A 19,941-nucleotide genomic window follows, 5' to 3' on the forward strand; every position below is an offset into this window, starting at 1 on the left:
GACAACCTGGTCTTACTAACCTTCTAATTTCAAATCCCCCTACCAGCTTGTCATTTAGGAGAAGTTTGGAAAAGCCCCAAAGAGAAAGGGTGAAGATGCTGGAGGCTATCTTGAAGCCAAATCCCAAATTTTCCATTACCCTTGCCACAAGGACCAATGAATCCTATCATAAGCCTTTTCAAGGTCCAATTGGAGCATAATACATTTCTGGTTAGTTCTTTGGCTACATCTCTCCCTGTCATTGTAGCAAGTACATTGTCATAGATGGATCTTCCCTTTATAAACCCATATTGTTTTCTGGACACATCTTAAAGGACAGGAGAGATCCTTAGTGCAATAACTTTGGCAAGGATTTTGTATATGACAATTCAAGAGAGTAATTGGACTCCAATGGTTGAATCTACTACATGCAACTTGTTTAGGGATAAGCTTCACCACTCCTTCTTTAAGGTCTATGTCTAGGTGAAAGCCTTTCTGCAAATGTTCTACACTATGTCCTTAAGGGAGGGACAAAAGGAGATTAAAAAATTCTACTGAGACCCCATCCCATCCTGGAGATTTTTCTTTACCTAATTTGAGGAGGGCTACCCAGCATTCATCAAGTTCCACTTCTCTCTCCATCCATCTAGCCTTATCAGCATCAATTCTTTTATTTACTAGGTTTAAGAGGTTGTTTTTAGCTATGAACCTTCTTCTAGACCCATCTTGTTTCAAGCTTAATGTAGACCCCAAAAACTCAGCTGTGAACCTTATTCTGGACCCATCTTCTTTCAAGCTTAATGTAGACTCCAAAAACTCAATCCATTTCTTTGCCATCTCTCCCCTCTTGCCCGTTCTCATCCTTAATGTGCCCTGCCAGCTCCCTACTACCTTTGTCTTCAGTTAACTTAAATAAGTATCTATCAGGCTTCTTCCTAGAGATGAAAGTTCTCCTTTTGAGGGTCCCAAGGCTAAAGTTAGCAAGTTTGTCATCTTCCTCTTTTAGACTTAATTGCCATTTAGTATATAGGTTAATATCATCCTCAGTAAGCTTGCCCAATTATCTTTTCTTCTGAAGAACTTCTAGTAGTTGCTCACTCCAGCTTTTCCTTTTCTGCTTCCTCTTAAAGGCTCTCAATTTCCCCACCCTTCTAATGACACCTTGCATGTCCTTGGCAAAAGGATCCCCAGGCTCCTTCATTGTTGCCTCTACTTCTTAGTCTTCTAATGGCCACTTCAATATACATGATGAAAAGCTCATCTTTGAGCAGGGAATTGTTGACCCTTAATTTCTTGGTGGAAAAATGATTCAATTTCTCCTCCTCCTCCCAAACACATGCCATTCCCACTTTAGAGGCATGTGATCATATAGGGTAGAGGAATTATCAATTTCTAGCTTCAAAGTGTGAGGTAGCCAAGTTACTTGTTGACTCAAAGGACCCTATCTATTCTGGAAGAGGCGCCAAAGTACTATAGGCTAAAATAGGTGTGTCCAGGGTCAACTCCCCAATCCCCAAGCTCCAACCATCTACCAGCCCCATTTTGCCTCTCAGTTCCTCCCACTTCTTTTTTTCCTGGCCCATCAAAAATAGTGCTTCCTCCACTCCTATCAGACAGTTTTCCCATCATGTTAAAATCCCCCCATCAGAATGCAAGGTCCATGAGTGTTCAGCGTAGATAACTAATCCTACAGACTCCCCCTCTCTTTATAATTATGAGCTTCATAGATATTCACAACCCATACTCTCTCTCTCCGCCAAATTGGATCTCTACAACTAGGGCCCTACCATTAGGGTGGTTGGCAAACTACACAAGGTTTCAAGGATTCCTTTATGATGGACATCACCCCACTGTATCCACATCCAACACCCCCCCCACCCCCTCTCCCCCCATATAGCACTACCCAGTCTTTGAAACTATCCCTCCTAACCTCCTTCAACCCAAACAAATTATGTTCTTGGATAGCTAGGATGGACAGCCCCCATTCTTTTACTAGTCCCCAAAAGGCTGTATTTTTCTTCCTGTCTTTGATAGCTTTCACATTCCAAGTGTAGCCCCTAATCTCAACCTTTTTATTCATGCAAGGACAGTTTCTGGGACCATCTCTACCTCCTCATTGCCTCCTTCATCAAGGGCTGTTTTTTTTAGTGTCTTTATAGGCTAATTCAACCTACCAATTAAATCTTTCAACCGTATATGTCTCACTCTCAGTTCTTCCAAGAGGACTAAAGGGGTTGGAGTACATCAATGGACTAAGATCAATAGGAGATTTGTTGGCAACCCTCTCTCTAATTATGGGTTTATTCTGAGTCCTCCTAGCTTCCTCCTAGCTAATCTAAGACTAGATTTGCTCTTTGACTTTTTAATGACTCTAGTCCACCCTCCTTTAGCTTGTCCGCTTCCATGAGGATCCACTAGCCCTTTACCTTTTTCTTCAATCCTCTTGTTTTCAACAGACTCCACTTTATCCTTTTTCCTATCCCTCCCTTGAATCTACTACCTCCTTTTCTTCACTATTAGTTTTAACTTGAGGCCCAGTTCCATAGAATCTGGCTATATGACCAAACCCCCCACACTTAAAGCATGCCCTTGGGAGAGGGCCGAATTTCAAGGCCAAGTTTATTTTACCAAGTTCCCCCAGATCCACTTCCATAGATTTAGGGGTCTCAATACCAATGTTCTAGGTGATGAAAACCCTATTCACTTGTCGATTGGAATCATCCTCTTTTGGAACATACAAAGTTGGGCCCAAAGAGCTAGCTAAATCCCCAAGCGTCAGGGCAGAGCCAGGGAGGGAGGCAGACAAGCTTAACCCACACAAGACAGACTTCCTTTAACATCAAAAAGAGGGTCAAAAGGTACTACATGTGCCAGCTTTTGGCCCATAAATAGAGGAGCCCTAGCAAAAAGATCAGAGACAGCATGTCCTCCGATGAAAAGGACATTAAAAAACCCTTTACCAAGATAAAAAACTTGAGACACCACCTTTTCATGAAAAATATCCTCTTTTAGTCATATTCCAAGTTCTACTTTAGATGGTGGTCTACTTGGATAAAAGATAATCACGCTACACAAAGAGAACAAGTTTATCTGCCTTCTTATTACCACTTCGGCAACAAGGACCCTTGCACATACCTTCGCTTGGCTGACTGTTCTGAAGGAAGTCTAGGGCTCAATCTAGCAGTGACCTAGTCCGGATGCAATCTCTTCGCATCCGAGGCATCATCCTCCTTCTCTCACAGGATTGCTTCATGGCCTCAAGCTCGACTTGGTCCCAATCTCCCCAGCCACGTAACTCTTCATGCACCCCAACATTGCTCCCCCCCATGCACCGACTCCTCCTCCATCACTACAACTTGACGTCTTGCATGCGCCGTGTACAGTGGGGCCACGTGCCCCATTAGCCTTACCATGCAAACTCAAACGAGCGAAGTAATACCCACGTTCCCACTCCTCGTAAACCTTGCTACCTTATGTGTGGGAGATCTCTATCGTGAGGCCCGACACCTGCATTCTAGTTTCTTAAACGAATTAATTTATCCAATGGTGCTTATACACCGCGTAATGGGAGAACGTCCTGCATGCGTGATGTACAGCGGGGCCACGTGCCCCACTAGCCTTACCATGCAAACTAGAATGAGAGAAGTAATACCCATGTTCCCACTCCTGGTAAACCTTGCTACTTACGTGTGGGAGATCTCTATCGTCACCTGCATTCTAGTTTCTTAAACGAATTAATTTATCCAACGGTGATTATACACCGCGTAATGGGAGATTTCGAAAAGCTGATGCTATTTTTAAATTATTTATGGTGAAAGCTAAGGTTCTTGAGCCACGAGTACAGGTGCAGAATCTTACAGAACCCTAAACAGCAGAAGCAGAAACCGTATTTCTGGGAAGAGAATCGTAGTCCCTAATTTTCATACACGCGATGGCGGCCCCGGAGGTGGATGCAGTAGATTTCGAGCCCGATGTGGAAGATGATCTCCTGGATGAAGACACAGCCATGGAGGAGGGGGAAGCAGCCCCGGCCCCTGCTGCACCCAAGCTCAAGTCCACCATCACGGGCGGCAACGCAGGTACCTCCCCGACTGCCGGAGGAGCTCCTAAGAAGACCAAAGGCCGGGGTTTCCGCGACAGAGCAGACCAGGAACGATCCAACCGATTCGCTGGAAAAGAGTTCGAATCGCTCTACTCCGATGGTGGTCCTGGACCACAGCGCTGTATCCATCTTAATTCTTTCCTGCACAAATTTCTGCTTGCACAAAATTATGAAGCAAAGAAGTTGCTTGCCAGAAATTCTGGGTTTAGCAATAGATGCACCTAAAATTAGGGTTAAGAAGAAACACTTCCTGAAAGGGAACTTCAATTTTAGAAAGATCAGGTTTACTATGTCTTGCAGATTAGGCTTTGTTCTTGTAGTCTAAATTGCACAAAGGAAGCACCATAAAAATTGTTTTCGCACCATAGAATGCAGCTGCAATTTCAAATGTTTTTTCTTGATCTTTAGCGGTGTATTTGCCCTATCAACTACTTATTTGCTGTACTAATTCTTTCTATTTGCTACTTCCCTTAGTGCTAGGCTTCATTATGGCTGAGTCTGTCCCACATCTCCGGAGGTTTGACAGAAACTCAGTACGAAGGGCTTTGTGTGAATATATGCTCTTATGTGTGTGTGTGTGTGGAGTGCGTGTGTGAGCATATCTTGATACAGAGTTCTACACCCACTATTGGGCATTGATTAGGGATGTCGTAGTATCTAGTCCATAGTGTGCATAATGGAGTTGATAGTTATATAGTCTTGTGGGTTGACTACCATGCACGTTCCTAAAAGGTGAATTTGGGCATGTTCTTGGATTCATCTACGTATATATATATATTGGATATGTGTAGCTCTTATGGTTTTGTGTTTAAAACTCTAGTATGTTGTTCCTTAATCCAGTTATCATAGCTATTGAGGGATGGATAATTTTGGTCACTGGAGTGCATGAAGAGGCGCAGGAGGATGATCTACACGAACTATTTGGTGAATTTGGAGAGATAAAGAACTTGCATCTCAACTTAGACAGGAGAACAGGATTTGTGAAGGTATTTTCAGCCATCTTGAAGTGAAAGGCTATTGCATCTTAACACACACTAATTCTTTCTATCTTTAGCGGTGCATTTGTCCTATCAACTACTTATTTGTTGAACTAATTCTTTCTATTTGCTACTTCCCTTAGTGCTAGGCTTCATTATGGTTGAGTTTGCTTTGCATCTCCGGAGGTTTGACAAGAACTCTGTACGAAGGGCTTTGTGTGAATATATGCTCTTATGTGTGTGTGTGTGTGTGTGTGTGTTTGGAGTGCGTGTGTGAGAGCATATCTTGAAACAGAGTTCTACACCCACTATTGGGCACTGATGACGTTAGTGGGGATGTCGTAGTACCTAGTCCATACTATGCATAATGGAGTTGATAGCTATATAGTCTTGTGGGTTGACTACCATTAGTGTATAACATGCACATTCCTAAAAGGTGAACTTGGGCATGTTCCTGGATTCATCTAGGTAAATATATATCAATAGTATTCTTTGTTGCGTCTTTTTTAAGCTATGGAAGTTTGACGAGCTTACAAGTTTGGAAACTCTTAAAACATGTTAACTAAGAGTATATTTTGGCTTCCACCTATAGTTAGGGTTTGGTTTCACAATGTTAAAATCATTAGGACAGAAAGATTATTTGGCTACTATCTCTAGCTTTTTGTGAGAAGCTTGTATGAAATTTTTTAAATGCACAAATCTTTTTGATTCCGAAAGGTTTCTTAATACAGTACCTTTTTGGGCCTTGAAATTGGTGTTAGAAGTCATCTCCCGTCTAGTTTTATACACCAGGCTCTTTGTTGTGGGTGTGCCCGCCCTTACGAGGTGTTTTATCATTTTTTTTCACTCTCTGCATTTTTTTTCTATTTTTCTTATTTTTTCTGTGGCATGGGAGGCAGTCTAGTAGTGGCAGGAGAACCCTGAGCCTGGCCGACTGCATCTGTGACATGGCCGACTTCCTGCATGAGTCGTGGGACTCTTCTGATGCTGGCCGACTGTGATTATTCAGTCGTGGAGGATTCTTGTGTCTAGTCGGCTGCCGTACAGCAGGTCGACTGCTGATGGGGGCATATAAATAGGCCCCCAGCCTCCATACCATTTTTGTATCATATTTCGGGATCTTCTTATGAATATAGAGCAGAGTTACACGCCTATATCTCTCTCTCTCTTGTGCTATATTTTTTCTGCATGCGTTTTGCTCTTGTGTTCCCAGATCTGGTCATCATCTCCGCTGTGTATTCTGACATGGTATCAGAGCCTAGACTCTAGATAGTTCTTGGGATTTGTGTGACCAAGAGGGGGACTTTTGTGTGGTTGATTGGTGGACTATTTTGGACAGTTCGAGAAGAGGAGAAGCAAGAGAACGGCGGGCTGATTTGCTGGACAGCCACTTGTAGGTATTAGTTCTTCTTTGTTCCCACCCATCCACCCTTTTCAGAGTACATCCCCGCAATGGCAGATCTGTTTGAGATGGCCGAGAGGCATGTGAAGATCCCGACACTCCCCACGTTCCCGGTGGACCGTCAGTTGGACGGGAGCAACTACGGCATATGGAAGGTTATGATGGAATCTGTTCTGGAGTCTTACGGCCTCACTGATTTCGTCGTTGTTGGTGTTCCACGGTCGGAAGTAGAGGAAGAGGAGTTACCGTCAATTCGAAAGGACCGGGAGGCTTAGACACAGATGTGGGATCGTGTCAACGCCAGGATCCGTTCGTTTATCTTTCTCAACTGCACACCGCAGGTAATCAATCATGTAAAGCATATGACGCTGGCCAGAGGTATATGGCAGCATTTGGTCTCTCTTTTACAATAGGGTATCGCCCATGAAGAGGATTTCCTTGGAAGTACAGATGCGGGTTATGAACCTTGCAAAGTCGTCGACGATGCGGGAGCATATTAACAAGCTGCAGGCTCTTCAGCAGGAGGTTCTTCAGGTTGGGAAGGAGACATCGTCAGAGGACATGGCCATAACGTTACTGTCGCACTTGCCCTCTCAGTACTCAGCATTTTACTCGTCTTTGATTACCAGTGGCAGGCTCAGTACCATCACGTGGGAGGAGCTTGTGCCCATGGTCTTGGACCAGGAGGAACGATTCACGAACCCTCTTCAGGGTGGAGGTTTGGAGGCCTTAACTGGCCAACGGTCGAAAGACCGTAACACGGGCAAAGGGAAGGCCTCGTCGGAGAAGTCTTCTGAGAAGAAGTCCGTTACTGACCGTGAGAAACTAACGGCAGAGAGAACCTGTAATGATTGTGGCGAGAAAGGCCACTATTGGAGGCAGTGTCCCAAGCAGAAGACCCAAAAGGGTGAAGATTCCTCAACAGCAATCATGAAGACTCCGGCTTTTGTGCACTTGGAGGTGGTGAACACCGATGTTTCATTTTCTTCAGGCAGGGAGGAGATTGGAGGACTCTCCGCAACGGAGTGGATTCTAGATAGTGGTGCTTCCAGGCACATGACTCCTTCCCGTTCTGGTTTATAGGATCTCTGCAGGCTTTCTGGTCACATTCTTACTGGGGATACATCCACTATCCCAGTTCACAGTGAGGGCAGGATGGAGATAGTTCCCAATGGCAGAAGGGGGAAGCATTCCTCCCAGGTGTTGTATGTTCCGGCACTTGGTTTTTATCTGTTGTCAGTGCATCAGGTTTGCAAGACTGGCGTACGGATGGAGTTTGATGAGCATTTTGTTGCTCTCCGGGACAAAGCAACAGACCAAGTGGTTTGGGAAGGCGGAGTGGAGAATGGAGTTTACAAGCTTTTAGCACTCTCTCCCAGGTCCTCAGGTTTGTGATGAGTGGCACTCTGGTAATGGCCACTTGTGTGTGGATACGCTGCAGGTGCAGGCTTTCCGGGACTAGATGGTGGATAGCTTGCCAGTAGATGGTAGCAGTTGGCAGGAACTCTCCAGTACTGATGTTGGTGGTTCTTGTGTTCGTCGGTCAGAGGAAACTGAACAGGTCACTTATGCTCTGATGTCTCGTCGTATTTGGGACAAAGAACCTCCAGTAGATAAGGATGTTCTTTCCACGGGAACCTTTAGGAAAGCCAGGCAGGTGGCAGTTGATTACTTGCAGAAGGAGGTGGTTTCTCCAGGCTTTGTGGTTCCGGATTCAGAGGGGGTGGTTGAGAGGTTTCAGAAGGCCTTGCGTGGTCTTCAGCAGGTTTCCAGGACTTGTTTTTGCACCGTAACAGGTGTTGATCCTTGTGAGCAGTGTGATGCCTCTTTGACTCAGAAGCATAATGGTTCATTGATCTGGTTGATGGACACCAGATTGGACGGGAGCTTCCTGATGAGGCAGTTGAGCTCATGGTTGCGGATGACTCTTTGGGAGGCAGGATTGCGTTTCCTGTGGTTTCTGCGGCATGCGAAGGATCATGGACTCTTGTACACAGGAGGGGGATTGTTGGATGGAGTCCGACTCCACGATTGGAGTGACTCAGTTTGGGGAGGAGATCTACTTCAAGCCCAGGAGCAGTTTTACGAAGAGTAAGAGGCTGTCATCTTTTGCCTTGTCGCGGACAGAGGCAGAGTACCGGGCTACTTGTGATGCTGCTGGTGAGGTGGTGAGGATGCAGAGGTTGCATTGCAGGTTTGGGCTTCCACTGGAGGAACCCATAGTCATCCAGAGGCACTTTGTTCGTGAACAGATCGTTGCTTATGACATCTTGCTTGCACAAACTCTCTACAATGGTGATGAACTAATGCAAGGAATGGTTTGGATAAACTTCCAATTCAACGATGGGATGAAGTCCTAACTCAAATTTTGTCTTTGCTCCTCATAAGACATAGAAACCTTCAATAGCTCTTGTCAAAACTTGGCAATATAAGTGGGAACCAATTCTCCCTCATCTTTGGACAACCTATTCCACTCTTTGCGTACATTTTTCCCTAAGTGGGAACCAATTCTCCCTCATCTTTGGACAACCTATTCCACTCTTTGCGTACATTTTTCCCTAAGTTTACCGATAAAAATTGCTGCATTGAAGTTTTGAACTCATCCTAGGTCCAAAGGCCCAGGTCTCTATGTTATCAAGGTCTTGAGCACACTCTTTGTCCCCATCATTTGATCCCTCGGATGGGTTTGACTTAGTGTAAGAAAAAAGGATGCCTCGGAAAGGTTAGACTCTGTTGTAGTACTTGTCCGTGCTACCATTTGGTACTAGTACTTGTTGCCAATGCATATGATTATGGCACATGAGCTGTGCCATGATCTTCTCAACGAGCATGGCATAGATGCCACACTTGTCTTGAGAAAGCTGGGGGAGATCTTTCACTCTCTCAATGTTAATTTTTTCCACTTGACATAGCTCTATGAGATCACCTCTTCACTCGTTGAGGTGGAGATTGCAATGATATAACACCAAGTGTTCCAATTGAATTATAGGAGGATCTCTTGGATTTGAAGTTATCAAATGGACTATTTCCTTGGATTAGTGGGTCTCAGGGGTGTGGCTTGCTGCACTTGGCTCTGTCTAAGAAGACACCTCTGCGAGGCAGGTGACACATGGGCTGCTGTAAGCCCAACGGAGCGTGTTGATCTTTCAAATGCTTTGTTTTTGTCTTTGTTCTTCTTCACTATTATTTCTTTCTCAAATCTCTCAATTCGTAAGTTTAGATTTTTCTGACCTTATGAAGGTATATATATAGGATATCCAAGTCGATGTCGATGTCAAGGCACGAGATCTCTGATGTCGAGCACACCATGGGGATGACCCATAAGTATCTCTCACCGGGCTAGTACCAAGTCTAATATCCAAATCCAAATCCAATGAATCCAAGTCCAATGAATCCAAGTAAATATCCAATTCCATATCCTAGTCCAAATTCCATGTTCATGTCCAAGTTCCATGCCCAAGCTCTATGTCCAAGTTCTCCATGTTCATGTCCAAGTTTCATGTTCATGTCCAAGCTCTATGTCCAAGTTCTCCATGTTCATGTCCAAGTTCAAGTAGTCTTGTTAGTAGGACCGCTTGAGAGTTCATCAATAGTCATCTGGGCCATCTGGTCGCATTGACCGCTTGACTGTGAAATCCAATACAGTCATCTGGGCCATTTAGTCGCAATGACTGCTTGACTGCGAAATCCAACACAGCCATCTGGGCCATCCGGTCGCAATGACCGCCTGATTGCGAAGTCCAATATATTTGACATTGTTCCTAAAAGGTGAATTTGGGTATGTTCTTGGATTCATCTAGGTATATATATATCTGGCATCGTTGTCTCCCATATATAAATTTCGTTCTGGCATCGTTGCCGTCCAATGGGTCATCTTGCATCGCTGCCTTCCATATACAAATCTTGTTCCTTGGGATATCGGGCATCGTTGCCGCCCAAACTAGAGCATGTCCAAATAACCATTATAAGCAAAATAATGATCAATTCTAGTCCAATACATATATAGTGAAGAGAGCTAGAGGTATGATTCCTCCCTCTTGAATCTGTCTTGATTGCAAGATGTCCATATTTGTACTTCAAATATATCCTGACCAACCACTTTCTCAATGCTCATAAGCTCGAAGTATATCTGGATAGTCCTAGAAGTACTCCTCTGGCATCCATTTCACGTCCAACAGTGAATAACTCTTGAATTCCAAGAGGAACTTTTTGACCACTGTCTTTCCTCTTTTTCTCACACAATGAAACACAATCTGTTCTGGCTCTTCCATCCCTAGTGGATCCTTCAAAACAAGTTCCTTGGGGGATAACCTCTACATGGTTTCAATAAACTGTCACAGAAAACATAATGTATCTTCCAATGATCTGAAAGGTCCAATTGATGACATACATGGTTGATCTCCTTGGTATCTTGAAAGGTCCATATCCCATCATTCCTTGGCTTTGGCAATCCAAAGATACAACCCATAGCAATATTCTCCCATAGATCATTCAATGGGTGCAATAATCCTACTGTTGTTTGTCGATCAAACTTGACCTTCTGACAAAACAAACATTCTGGAATCATAAAGTTCAATGTCCTTCCTTATAGTAGGCCAATAGAAATAGCTCTCCAAAGCTTGAAGTGTAGTCAAGGTGTCTCTATGTCCCATGTATGGAGGAGCATGGTACTCTTCCATTACTTTGGCCTCAATTCCTTGTGTTACACATGACCTGGGTTTGTATCATAAGAAAACCCTTCTTGATGACATAAAAGTCACCAAATTTGTATTCTACAATCTGTTCCAAAATGTCTTGCTTGGAGTTATAAAGACCTCAAAGGAGTTGATCCAAGCATATGTCAGCATACAATTCCATTGCGAGAGGATGCAAAGCCTTCCAAGCAACGTCCTTATACTTACAATGAGAATTTTGCACGAAAGATAAAAGAAGAAATAGACAAGCTCTTAGAGGCAAAATTTATCTATGAGATTGAACACACTGAATGGGTCTCCCCTATTGTAGTGGTGCCCAAGAAAAATGAAAAACTTCGAGTATGTGTAAACCTCAAGAAGGTAAATGCAGCTACTGTACGTGATCATTACCCACTTCCAATCACGGATCATGTTTTGGAACGTGTTGCAGGGAAAAAGGCATATAGTTTCTTGGATGGATTCTCCGATTATAATCAAGTGTCAATTGATCCGCGGGATCAACACAAGATAGCTTTTGCTACTGAAGATGGCATCTTTGCCTATCATGTTATGCCATTTGGTCTAACAAATGCACCTGCAACCTTTCAGCGGTTAATGAGTCATGTATTCAAGGAGTACCTTAGGCTATTTCTTGAGATCTTCATGGATGATTTATGTGTTCACTCACAAGAGCGTGATGATCATATAGAACAGCTCAGACTTGTGTTTCAAAAGTGTCAAGTTTATCGTATATGCTTGAATCCTGATAAGTGCAAATTCATGGTAAGACAAGGGAAGATTTTGGGCCATATTGTTTCTCGCAATGGTATTTCTACAGATATGGATAAAATTGATGTCATTGTCTCATTACCTCGGCCTATCAACCCTAAAGGGGTACAAATATTCATGGGACATTGTGGCTATTATCATCGATTCATCTACATGTACGCTGTCCTAGCAAGACAATTATATGCTCTTCTTGTAGAGTTCAATTGGACTGATGAGTGTGAGGAATCCTTTGAAAAGTTGAAGCAAGCATTAGTGTCTGTACCCATCTTACGGGCACCAGATTGGAACCAAATCTTTCATGTCCATATTGATGCTTCAACTTTGCAATTGGATGTATTTTGGCTCAATCGGGAGAACATAATAAGGATTTCCTAATCTCATATGCTAGTTGACAGTTGAACAATGCTGAGAAGAATTATACCACAACAGAAAGAGAAGGTTTGTCCATGATATATGTAGTGAAAAAGTTTCACCATTACCTTTTAGCAAACAAATTTATATTTTCTGTGGACCATCAAGCACTGCTATATTTGGTGAATAAGTCTTGTGCAACTGGAAGGATTGTGAGGTGGTTTGTTATCCTTCTTGAGTTTGATTTTGAAGTGGCAGTAAGAAAAGGAACAACTCATCTTAGGGCAGATCATTTATCTCGAATCACCTTTGGAGAAGCTCCTGTGGGTGTGGATGATGATATGTTAGATTCAACACTTTTCCTTGTAGAGACAGCTTCTAAATGGTCTGAACCCTTCTTAGAAATTTTGACAAGTGGGCAGATACAACTAGCGGGTCCTAATGTGGACCTATGGCGACCATTCAAGTTAATCTCAGGGAGATTATATCGTCAGGGTAATGATGGAGTGTTGCGGCTTATACCTAACCCTGACCAATATAATCTCAGGGAGATTATATCGTCAGGGTAATGATGGAGTGTTGCGGCTTATACCTAACCCTGACCAATATGAGGAGATCTTGGAATGGGCACATGAGGGTATTGGTGGAATCCATGCATCAGCTACTACTTGTGTGCGACGTATAACTCAGGATGGGCAATGGTGGCCTACCATGCATGCGGATGCTGAAAAATTTGTTCGTAACTGTGCTTTATGTCAAATTCAACAACCAATTCATAATGTCACATTATTCCAAATTTCAACTACACCAAGTTGAAGTAAGTATATTGTGGACTATCTTCAGCATGGTCATACTGATCGAACAATTCCTAAATATCGAAAGCATGCTATTGAAGTTGAAGCAGCCAACTATATGCTGATAGAGGGCCAACTCTACAAGAGGGCCAACTCTACAAGAGGGGCAAGGATGGCAACTTGCGCATGTGTGTATGTGAAGCTGACTACTTGAAAATCTTGACTCATGCACATGCAGGTGTAAGGGGTGGACACTTTTCGAACAATACCACAGCTAAGTTGATTAGGTGGTCTGGGCTTTGGTTGCCAACCTTACAAATGGATGCCGAAGAATATGTAAAACGTTGTGACGATTGTCAAAGGACCAAACCTCCCATCACAAAAGACAATATGACATTGCGGCCTATGTTAAGTACACGTGCTTTTGCCAAATGGGGATTTTGTCGGTCCCATTAAACCTCCAGCTCGTCACACGCATGCCGAATATATTATAGTCGCAACTGACTATTTGACCAAATAGGTAGAGGCAAAGGCTACAGTAAAAAATGATGCCAGAACCACAACCAAGTTCTTGTATGAGTACGTGTTTACACGCTATGGCTTACCTATTGAAATCGTTAGTGATCAAGGTGTGCACTTTGTGAATGAGGTCATAGAGTTTTTACTTCAAGAATTTATGGTAATTCACAAGCGTTCTGCACTCTATCATCCCCAGACCAATGGTCAAGCTGAGAGTACTAACAAGATTCTCTGCACAGCACTCACAAAGATTGTTGAGGGACATAGGACTGATTGGGAGCAAAAGTTGCACTCAGTTCTTTGGGCATATAGAATAGCCTATAAAACATTTGTGGACACAACCCCATTTGAGCTTGCTTTTGGGCTAGATGCAATTCTTCCCATTGAATTTCTTGTACCTACTCTACGAGTTGCTAAACAATTGGACTGGACTGGTCATGAGCTTTCTCAACGCATTGATGAATCGGAAAAGCTTGATGAGACCCGCTTATTGGTGGTAATGGAGATATATGCTGAGAAGAGGAGACAAAAGCAATGGTATGATCGAAATGTAACAACTGGCCGATTCAAAAAAGGGGACCTTGTGCTCTTGTACACACTTAAGAAGCATAAGCGAGAGCTCAAGAAACATGGCCTAGGATCGTTTGTGATTAATGAGCTTACTCCTAGTGGTGCAGTGCGTTTAGAGACACTAGAAGGTGAGCAAATGCCTCACTTCATTAATGGAAGTCGTCTCAAGAAATATAATGAACCATTAACTGAAGCCATGCTTCAACAAATGCATGCTGCCCACACACGGAAAGAAGCACGTGACGTACTTAAACGTCAGGCTCAAGAAGAAGCTAAAGCTAGAATTGCAAAAGCCAAGGAGCGTCGCAAGGCTTCTGTGTTGACCTTACAGTTGGCTACTGATGAACAATATGTCGATCCTTTCAATATTCACGTGTGTCTTCATCTTCATGAGACTACCTACTTTGTCTCTGCCTTAATTGACTCTGGTGTAAATTATAATGTTCTCTCATTTAACACATGGGTAGCCTTGGGACAACCAACACTTGTGCACATTCCTATTGACTTACGAAGCTTCTCAGGTGAAGATAACCCTATAGAGGGAAAATGTGTCATTATGATGTCCATTCAGGATCACCAGATGTGAGTTCTCTTTTATGTGGCTAGTAAGTCCAAGGCAGTGGTAGAGGTTGTTCTTGGTCGATCATGGTTAAGTGCTACCAATTGTTCATTAGATTGGAAGAATAGACAATACAAATTGCAAATTGATTCTGATTGCATCTTGGGTCAAAAGGGTGGTAGTTCTACCTTACACAACCCACTTTCAACATCTGCTCTTCAAGCTCTAGGACAAATGATGTGGATAATCGATGAAGTCCTCAAGTGAGGGCCATGGCTGGCATGTTCCAACTACTCTAGTCACTGCTCAAAGAAGGCCAGGCAAGAAGGAGTTGTCAATTTGGCTACCCAAAGATGCGTACAAACTTGTACCATCTAGCCTAGTTGCTAAACCTCCTAAAAAGCATATCTTTTCCAAGCCTAAGCCTTAGATTGTTACTCATTGGGTCCCAAAGCATGTTCTTAAAGCACAAGGCTATTATGAGGGTGCAACAGCACTTTGGCTTCCTAAATGCCACGGTTTGCTAGAGCCAAAAGAGTGTATCAATAAGATTCCAAAAGCCACTCTTGGGTTTTCATATCAGTGGGTGTAAAGGAAATCAACACAACCTCTTCAAGATAGGATAGGTGGTTGTGATAGCACCTACAAATCTCCTTGTGTTGATCTTCCCCAAACATGTATTGAATCACCAGTTGTCCCCCAACTTCTCCTTGTTACACACGTCCACCATCAACTTGTGTACGTAAGACGAATCCAACTTTACATGAGTCTCCTTTGAGCATAGATTCTAGTACTTCATTGCCTAAATCCTCTTATCTTGCTCAAATTCCTCGACAATTGCTATCCTTCCCACCTCTTAAGAAGGACATACCCAAAACCAAAGGTAAGGCATTAACACTACAATTGAAGCTCTTTGGTAGATCAGTGTTTGAATAGTCTCACTTTTACTAATGTGGTTCCTTCTGCCTTTACAGGATTGTGTTCTTTTTTAGATGATCTTATCTACATTGTTTTTTATAGGGATTGTAATGATGGATATGAGTGTATAAAGTTTGAAGTTTATAAATTTCATTGTTTTACGCCCAGATACCTCTTGATGGATACTTGGCGAGATACATGTCCACCATGCATTGACCCTGATAGTACTCAACCTGAACATCGCGGGGGTTATAGTGCTCCTTCTTTTGAAACTCATTCTAGGTACTTTTATGCTCCCCTAGGTGAAATTTGCTGTGGGCATCACTTTGTCACTTTATTCTATCAATAGCATCATCCATTTCCACATTGTCAAGAGTGTGCACGACTCGTATTAGGGGAAGCTTCACACATTTGTTGGCTATGCCGCTCTTACTTTCGACGATATGGCACGGACTTAATGAAACAAATTGTGGGAATTACATCCCAACGTCATAACCTTCTTGATGTGAGAGTACTAGACCGAGGACCAAATCAACGTAGATTACTTGAGGAGGTTCAAGCACAACAATAGAGGGATACATGCATAAATGACTTGCAACCACCTATTTTGCAAGTCCTTCTTCCCCCAGCCTCAACATGTCAATTTTGGATCACTATGAGCACCTATATTGAGCAATTCCAAAATCGGCATTGTCTGCTTAACCTTCCCATAGAACCAATGCCATATTTTAGCGAGGAAGCACTCCTTCCTCTACCACCTTCTCCAGAGGCCGGCTTTTGTACAGGGTTGTCTTTGCATCCTGAAGTGATTGATACAATCTTTTCAGCAGAAGTGGACACGGATCCACCGCCAGTGCAAGGATAAGCTCATCAACTCCACAATAAGATCAACAAGCCAGGGCACTTTTCTCCCACTGGGTTTTTCCTCTCGGCTATATTCGGTGATTGGCACCAATAACAAATTTTATTCTTTTCTTTTCTTGTTTGTTAATAAGACATTTTGCAGAGATCTCAGCTAAACAAGAGCATACAAACACGCTCCAACAGTCCACCTACCGTGCACACAAATTAAGAAGGGGGGAGACATGCAATGCCTACAAAGAGCAAAGAGAAGCAATCTGCACATCAGCAATGCATCAAGACAAACGTGCCACATCAACGAGCACTACAACAGGTGTATTCAAATCATAATCTTTTGTTCTTTATGTGCTTTTCACTTTTGAATAGATTGTTTGCATGCTCACAAACAATTGGCTGGTTTAAGTTTTAAATTAGTTGTTACTATGTGGTGAGTGATTTCTAGATTCTTAGAGGACTTACACCGTCTTCCAATAGAAATACCTTCTACTAAGTCCTCTAAGAATCTAGAAATCACTCACCACATAGTAACAACTAATTTAAAACTTAAACCAGCCAATTGTTTGTGAGCATGCAAACAATCTATTCAAAAGTGAAAAGCACATAAAGAACAAAAGATTATGATTTGAATACACCTGTTGTAGTGCTCGTTGATGTGGCACGTTTGTCTTGATGCATTGCTGATGTGCAGATTGCTTCTCTTTGCTCTTTGTAGGCATTGCATGTCTCCCCCCTTCTTAATTTGTGTGCACGGTAGGTGGACTGTTGGAGCGTGTTTGTATGCTCTTGTTTAGCTGAGATCTCTGCAAAATGTCTTATTAACAAACAAGAAAAGAAAAGAATAAAATTTGTTATTGGTGCCAATCACCGAATATAGCCGAGAGGAAAAACCCAGTGGGAGAAAAGTGCCCTGGCTTGTTGATCTTATTGTGGAGTTGATGAGCTTATCCTTGCACTGGCGGTGGATTCGTGTCCACTTCTGCTGGAAAGATTGTATCAATCACTTCAGGATGCAAAGACAACCCTGTACAAAAGCCGGCCTCTGGAGAAGGTGGTAGAGGAAGGAGTGCTTCCTCGCTAAAATATGGCATTGGTTCTATGGGAAGGTTAAGCAGACAATGCCGATTTTGGAATTGCTCAATATAGGTGCTCATAGTGATCCAAAATTGACATGTTGAGGCTGGGAGAAGAAGGACTTGCAAAATAGGTGGTTGCAAGTCATTTATGCATGTATCCCTCGATTGTTGTGCTTGAACCTCCTCAAGTAATCTACGTTGATTTGGTCCTCGGTCTAGTACTCTCACATCAAGAAGGTTATGACGTTGGGGTGTAATTCCCACAATTTGTTTCATTAAGTCCGTGCCATATCGTCGAAAGTAAGAGCGGCATAGCCAACAAATGTGTGAAGCTTCCCCTAATACGAGTCGTGCACACTCTTGACAATGTGGAAATGGATGATGCTATTGATAGAATAAAGTGACAAAGTGATGCCCACAGCAAATTTCACCTAGGGGAGCATAAAAGTACCTAGAATGAGTTTGAAAAGAAGGAGCACTATAACCCTCGCGATGTTCAGGTTGAGTACTATCAGGGTCAATGCATGGTGGACATGTATCTCGCCAAGTATCCATCAAGAGGTATCTGGGCATAGAACAATGAAATTTAGAAACTTCAAACTTTATACACTCATATCCATCATTACAATCCCTATAAAAAACAATGTAGATAAGATCATCTTAAAAAGAACACAACCCTGTAAAGGCAGAAGGAACCACATTAGTAAAAGTGAGACTATTCAAACACTGATCTACCAAAGAGCTTCAATTGTAGTGTTAATGCCTTATCTTTGGTTTTGGGTATGTCCTTCTTAAGAGGTGGGAAGGATAGCAATTGTCGAGGAATTTGAGCAAGATAGAGGATTTAGGCAGTGAAGTGCTAGAATCTATGCTCAAAAGAGACTCATGTAAAGTTGGATTCGTCTTACGTACACAAGTTGATAGTGGAAGTGTGTAAAACAAGAAGAAGTTGGGGGACAACTGGTGATTCAATACATGTTTGGGGAAGGTCAACACAAGGAGATTTGTAGGTGCTATCACAACCACCTATCCTATCTTGAAGAGGTTGTGTTGATTTCCTTTACACCCACTGATATGAAGACCCAAGAGTGGCTTTTGGAATCTTATTGATACACTTTTTTGGCTCTAGCAAACCGTGGCATTTGGGAAGCCAAAGTACTGTTGCACCCTCATAATAGCCCCCAAGAGTGGCTTTTGGAATCTTATTGATACACTTTTTTGGCTCTAGCAAACCGTGGCATTTGGGAAGCCAAAGTGCTGTTGCACCCTCATAATAGCCTTGTGCTTTAAGAACATGCTTTGGGACCCAATGAGTAACAATCTGAGGCTTAGGCTTGGAAAAGATATGCTTTTTAGGAGGTTTAGCAACTAGGCTAGATGGTACAAGTTTGTACGCATCTTTGGGTAGCCAAATTGATAATTCCTTCTTGCCTGGCCTTCTTTGAGCAGTGACTAGAGTAGTTGGAACATGCCAGCCATGGCCCTCACTTGAGGACTTCATCGATTATCCACATCATTTGTCTTGGAGCTTGAAGAGCAGACGTTGAAAGTGGGTTGTGTAAGGTAGAACTACCACCCTTTTGACATATGATAAAACTCGTGGAGCAGCAGATCCCCAAGATGCAATCAGAATCAATTTGCAATTTGTATTGTCTATTCTTCCAATCTAATGAACAATTGGTAGCACTTAACCATGATCGACCAAGAACAACCTCTACCACTGCCTTGGACTTACTAGCCACATAAAAGAGAACTCACATCTGGTGATCCTGAATGGACATCATAATGACACATTTTCCCTCTATAGGGTTATCTTCACCTGAGAAGCTTCGTAAGTCAATAAGAATGTGCACAAGTGTTGGTTGTCCCAAGGCTACCCATGTGTCAAATGAGAGAACATTATAATCTGCACCAGAGTCAATTAAAGACAGAGACAAAGTAGGTAGTCTCATGAAGATGAAGACACACGTGAATATTGAAAGGATCGATATATTGTTCATCAGTATCCAACTGCAAGGTCAATACAGAAGCCTTGCGACGCTCCTTGGCTTTTGCAATTCTAGCTTTAGCTTCTTCTTGAGCCTGACGTTTAAGTAGGTCACGTGCTTCTTTCCGTGTGTGGACAGCATGCATTTGTTGAAGCATGGCTTCAGTTAATGGTTCATTGTATTTCTTGAGACGACTTCCATTAATGAAGTTTGCTCACCTTCTAGTGTCTCTAAACGCACTGCACCACTAAGAGTAAGCTCATTAATCACAAACGGTCCTAGGCCACGTTTCTTGAGCTTTCGCTTATACTTCTTAAGTGTGTACAAGAGCACAAGGTCCCCTTTTTTGAATCGGCCAATTGTTACATTTCGATCATACCATTGCT

The 19,941-nt window shown here is 42.8% G+C and overlaps 1 protein-coding gene across 1 annotated transcript in view; it reads left to right on the forward strand.

The window, feature by feature from the left end:
- Positions 1–3,767: 3,767 nt before the first annotated feature.
- LOC147608400 (RNA-binding protein Y14-like) overlaps positions 3,768–19,941 on the forward strand; it is a 34,446-nt gene continuing 18,272 nt past the window's right edge. The window contains exons 1-2 of the mRNA XM_086789140.1: positions 3,768–4,202; positions 4,931–5,067. Coding sequence (XP_086645266.1) covers positions 3,911–4,202; positions 4,931–5,067 — 429 coding nt within the window. The 5' untranslated portion in view covers positions 3,768–3,910. The remainder of the gene's footprint in view (positions 4,203–4,930; positions 5,068–19,941) is intronic.

The sequence above is a fragment of the Cibotium barometz genome, chromosome 53, assembly GCF_041138505.1.
Source record: "Cibotium barometz isolate CiBa-2024 chromosome 53, ASM4113850v1, whole genome shotgun sequence".
Taxonomy (NCBI): Eukaryota; Viridiplantae; Streptophyta; class Polypodiopsida; order Cyatheales; family Cibotiaceae; genus Cibotium; species Cibotium barometz.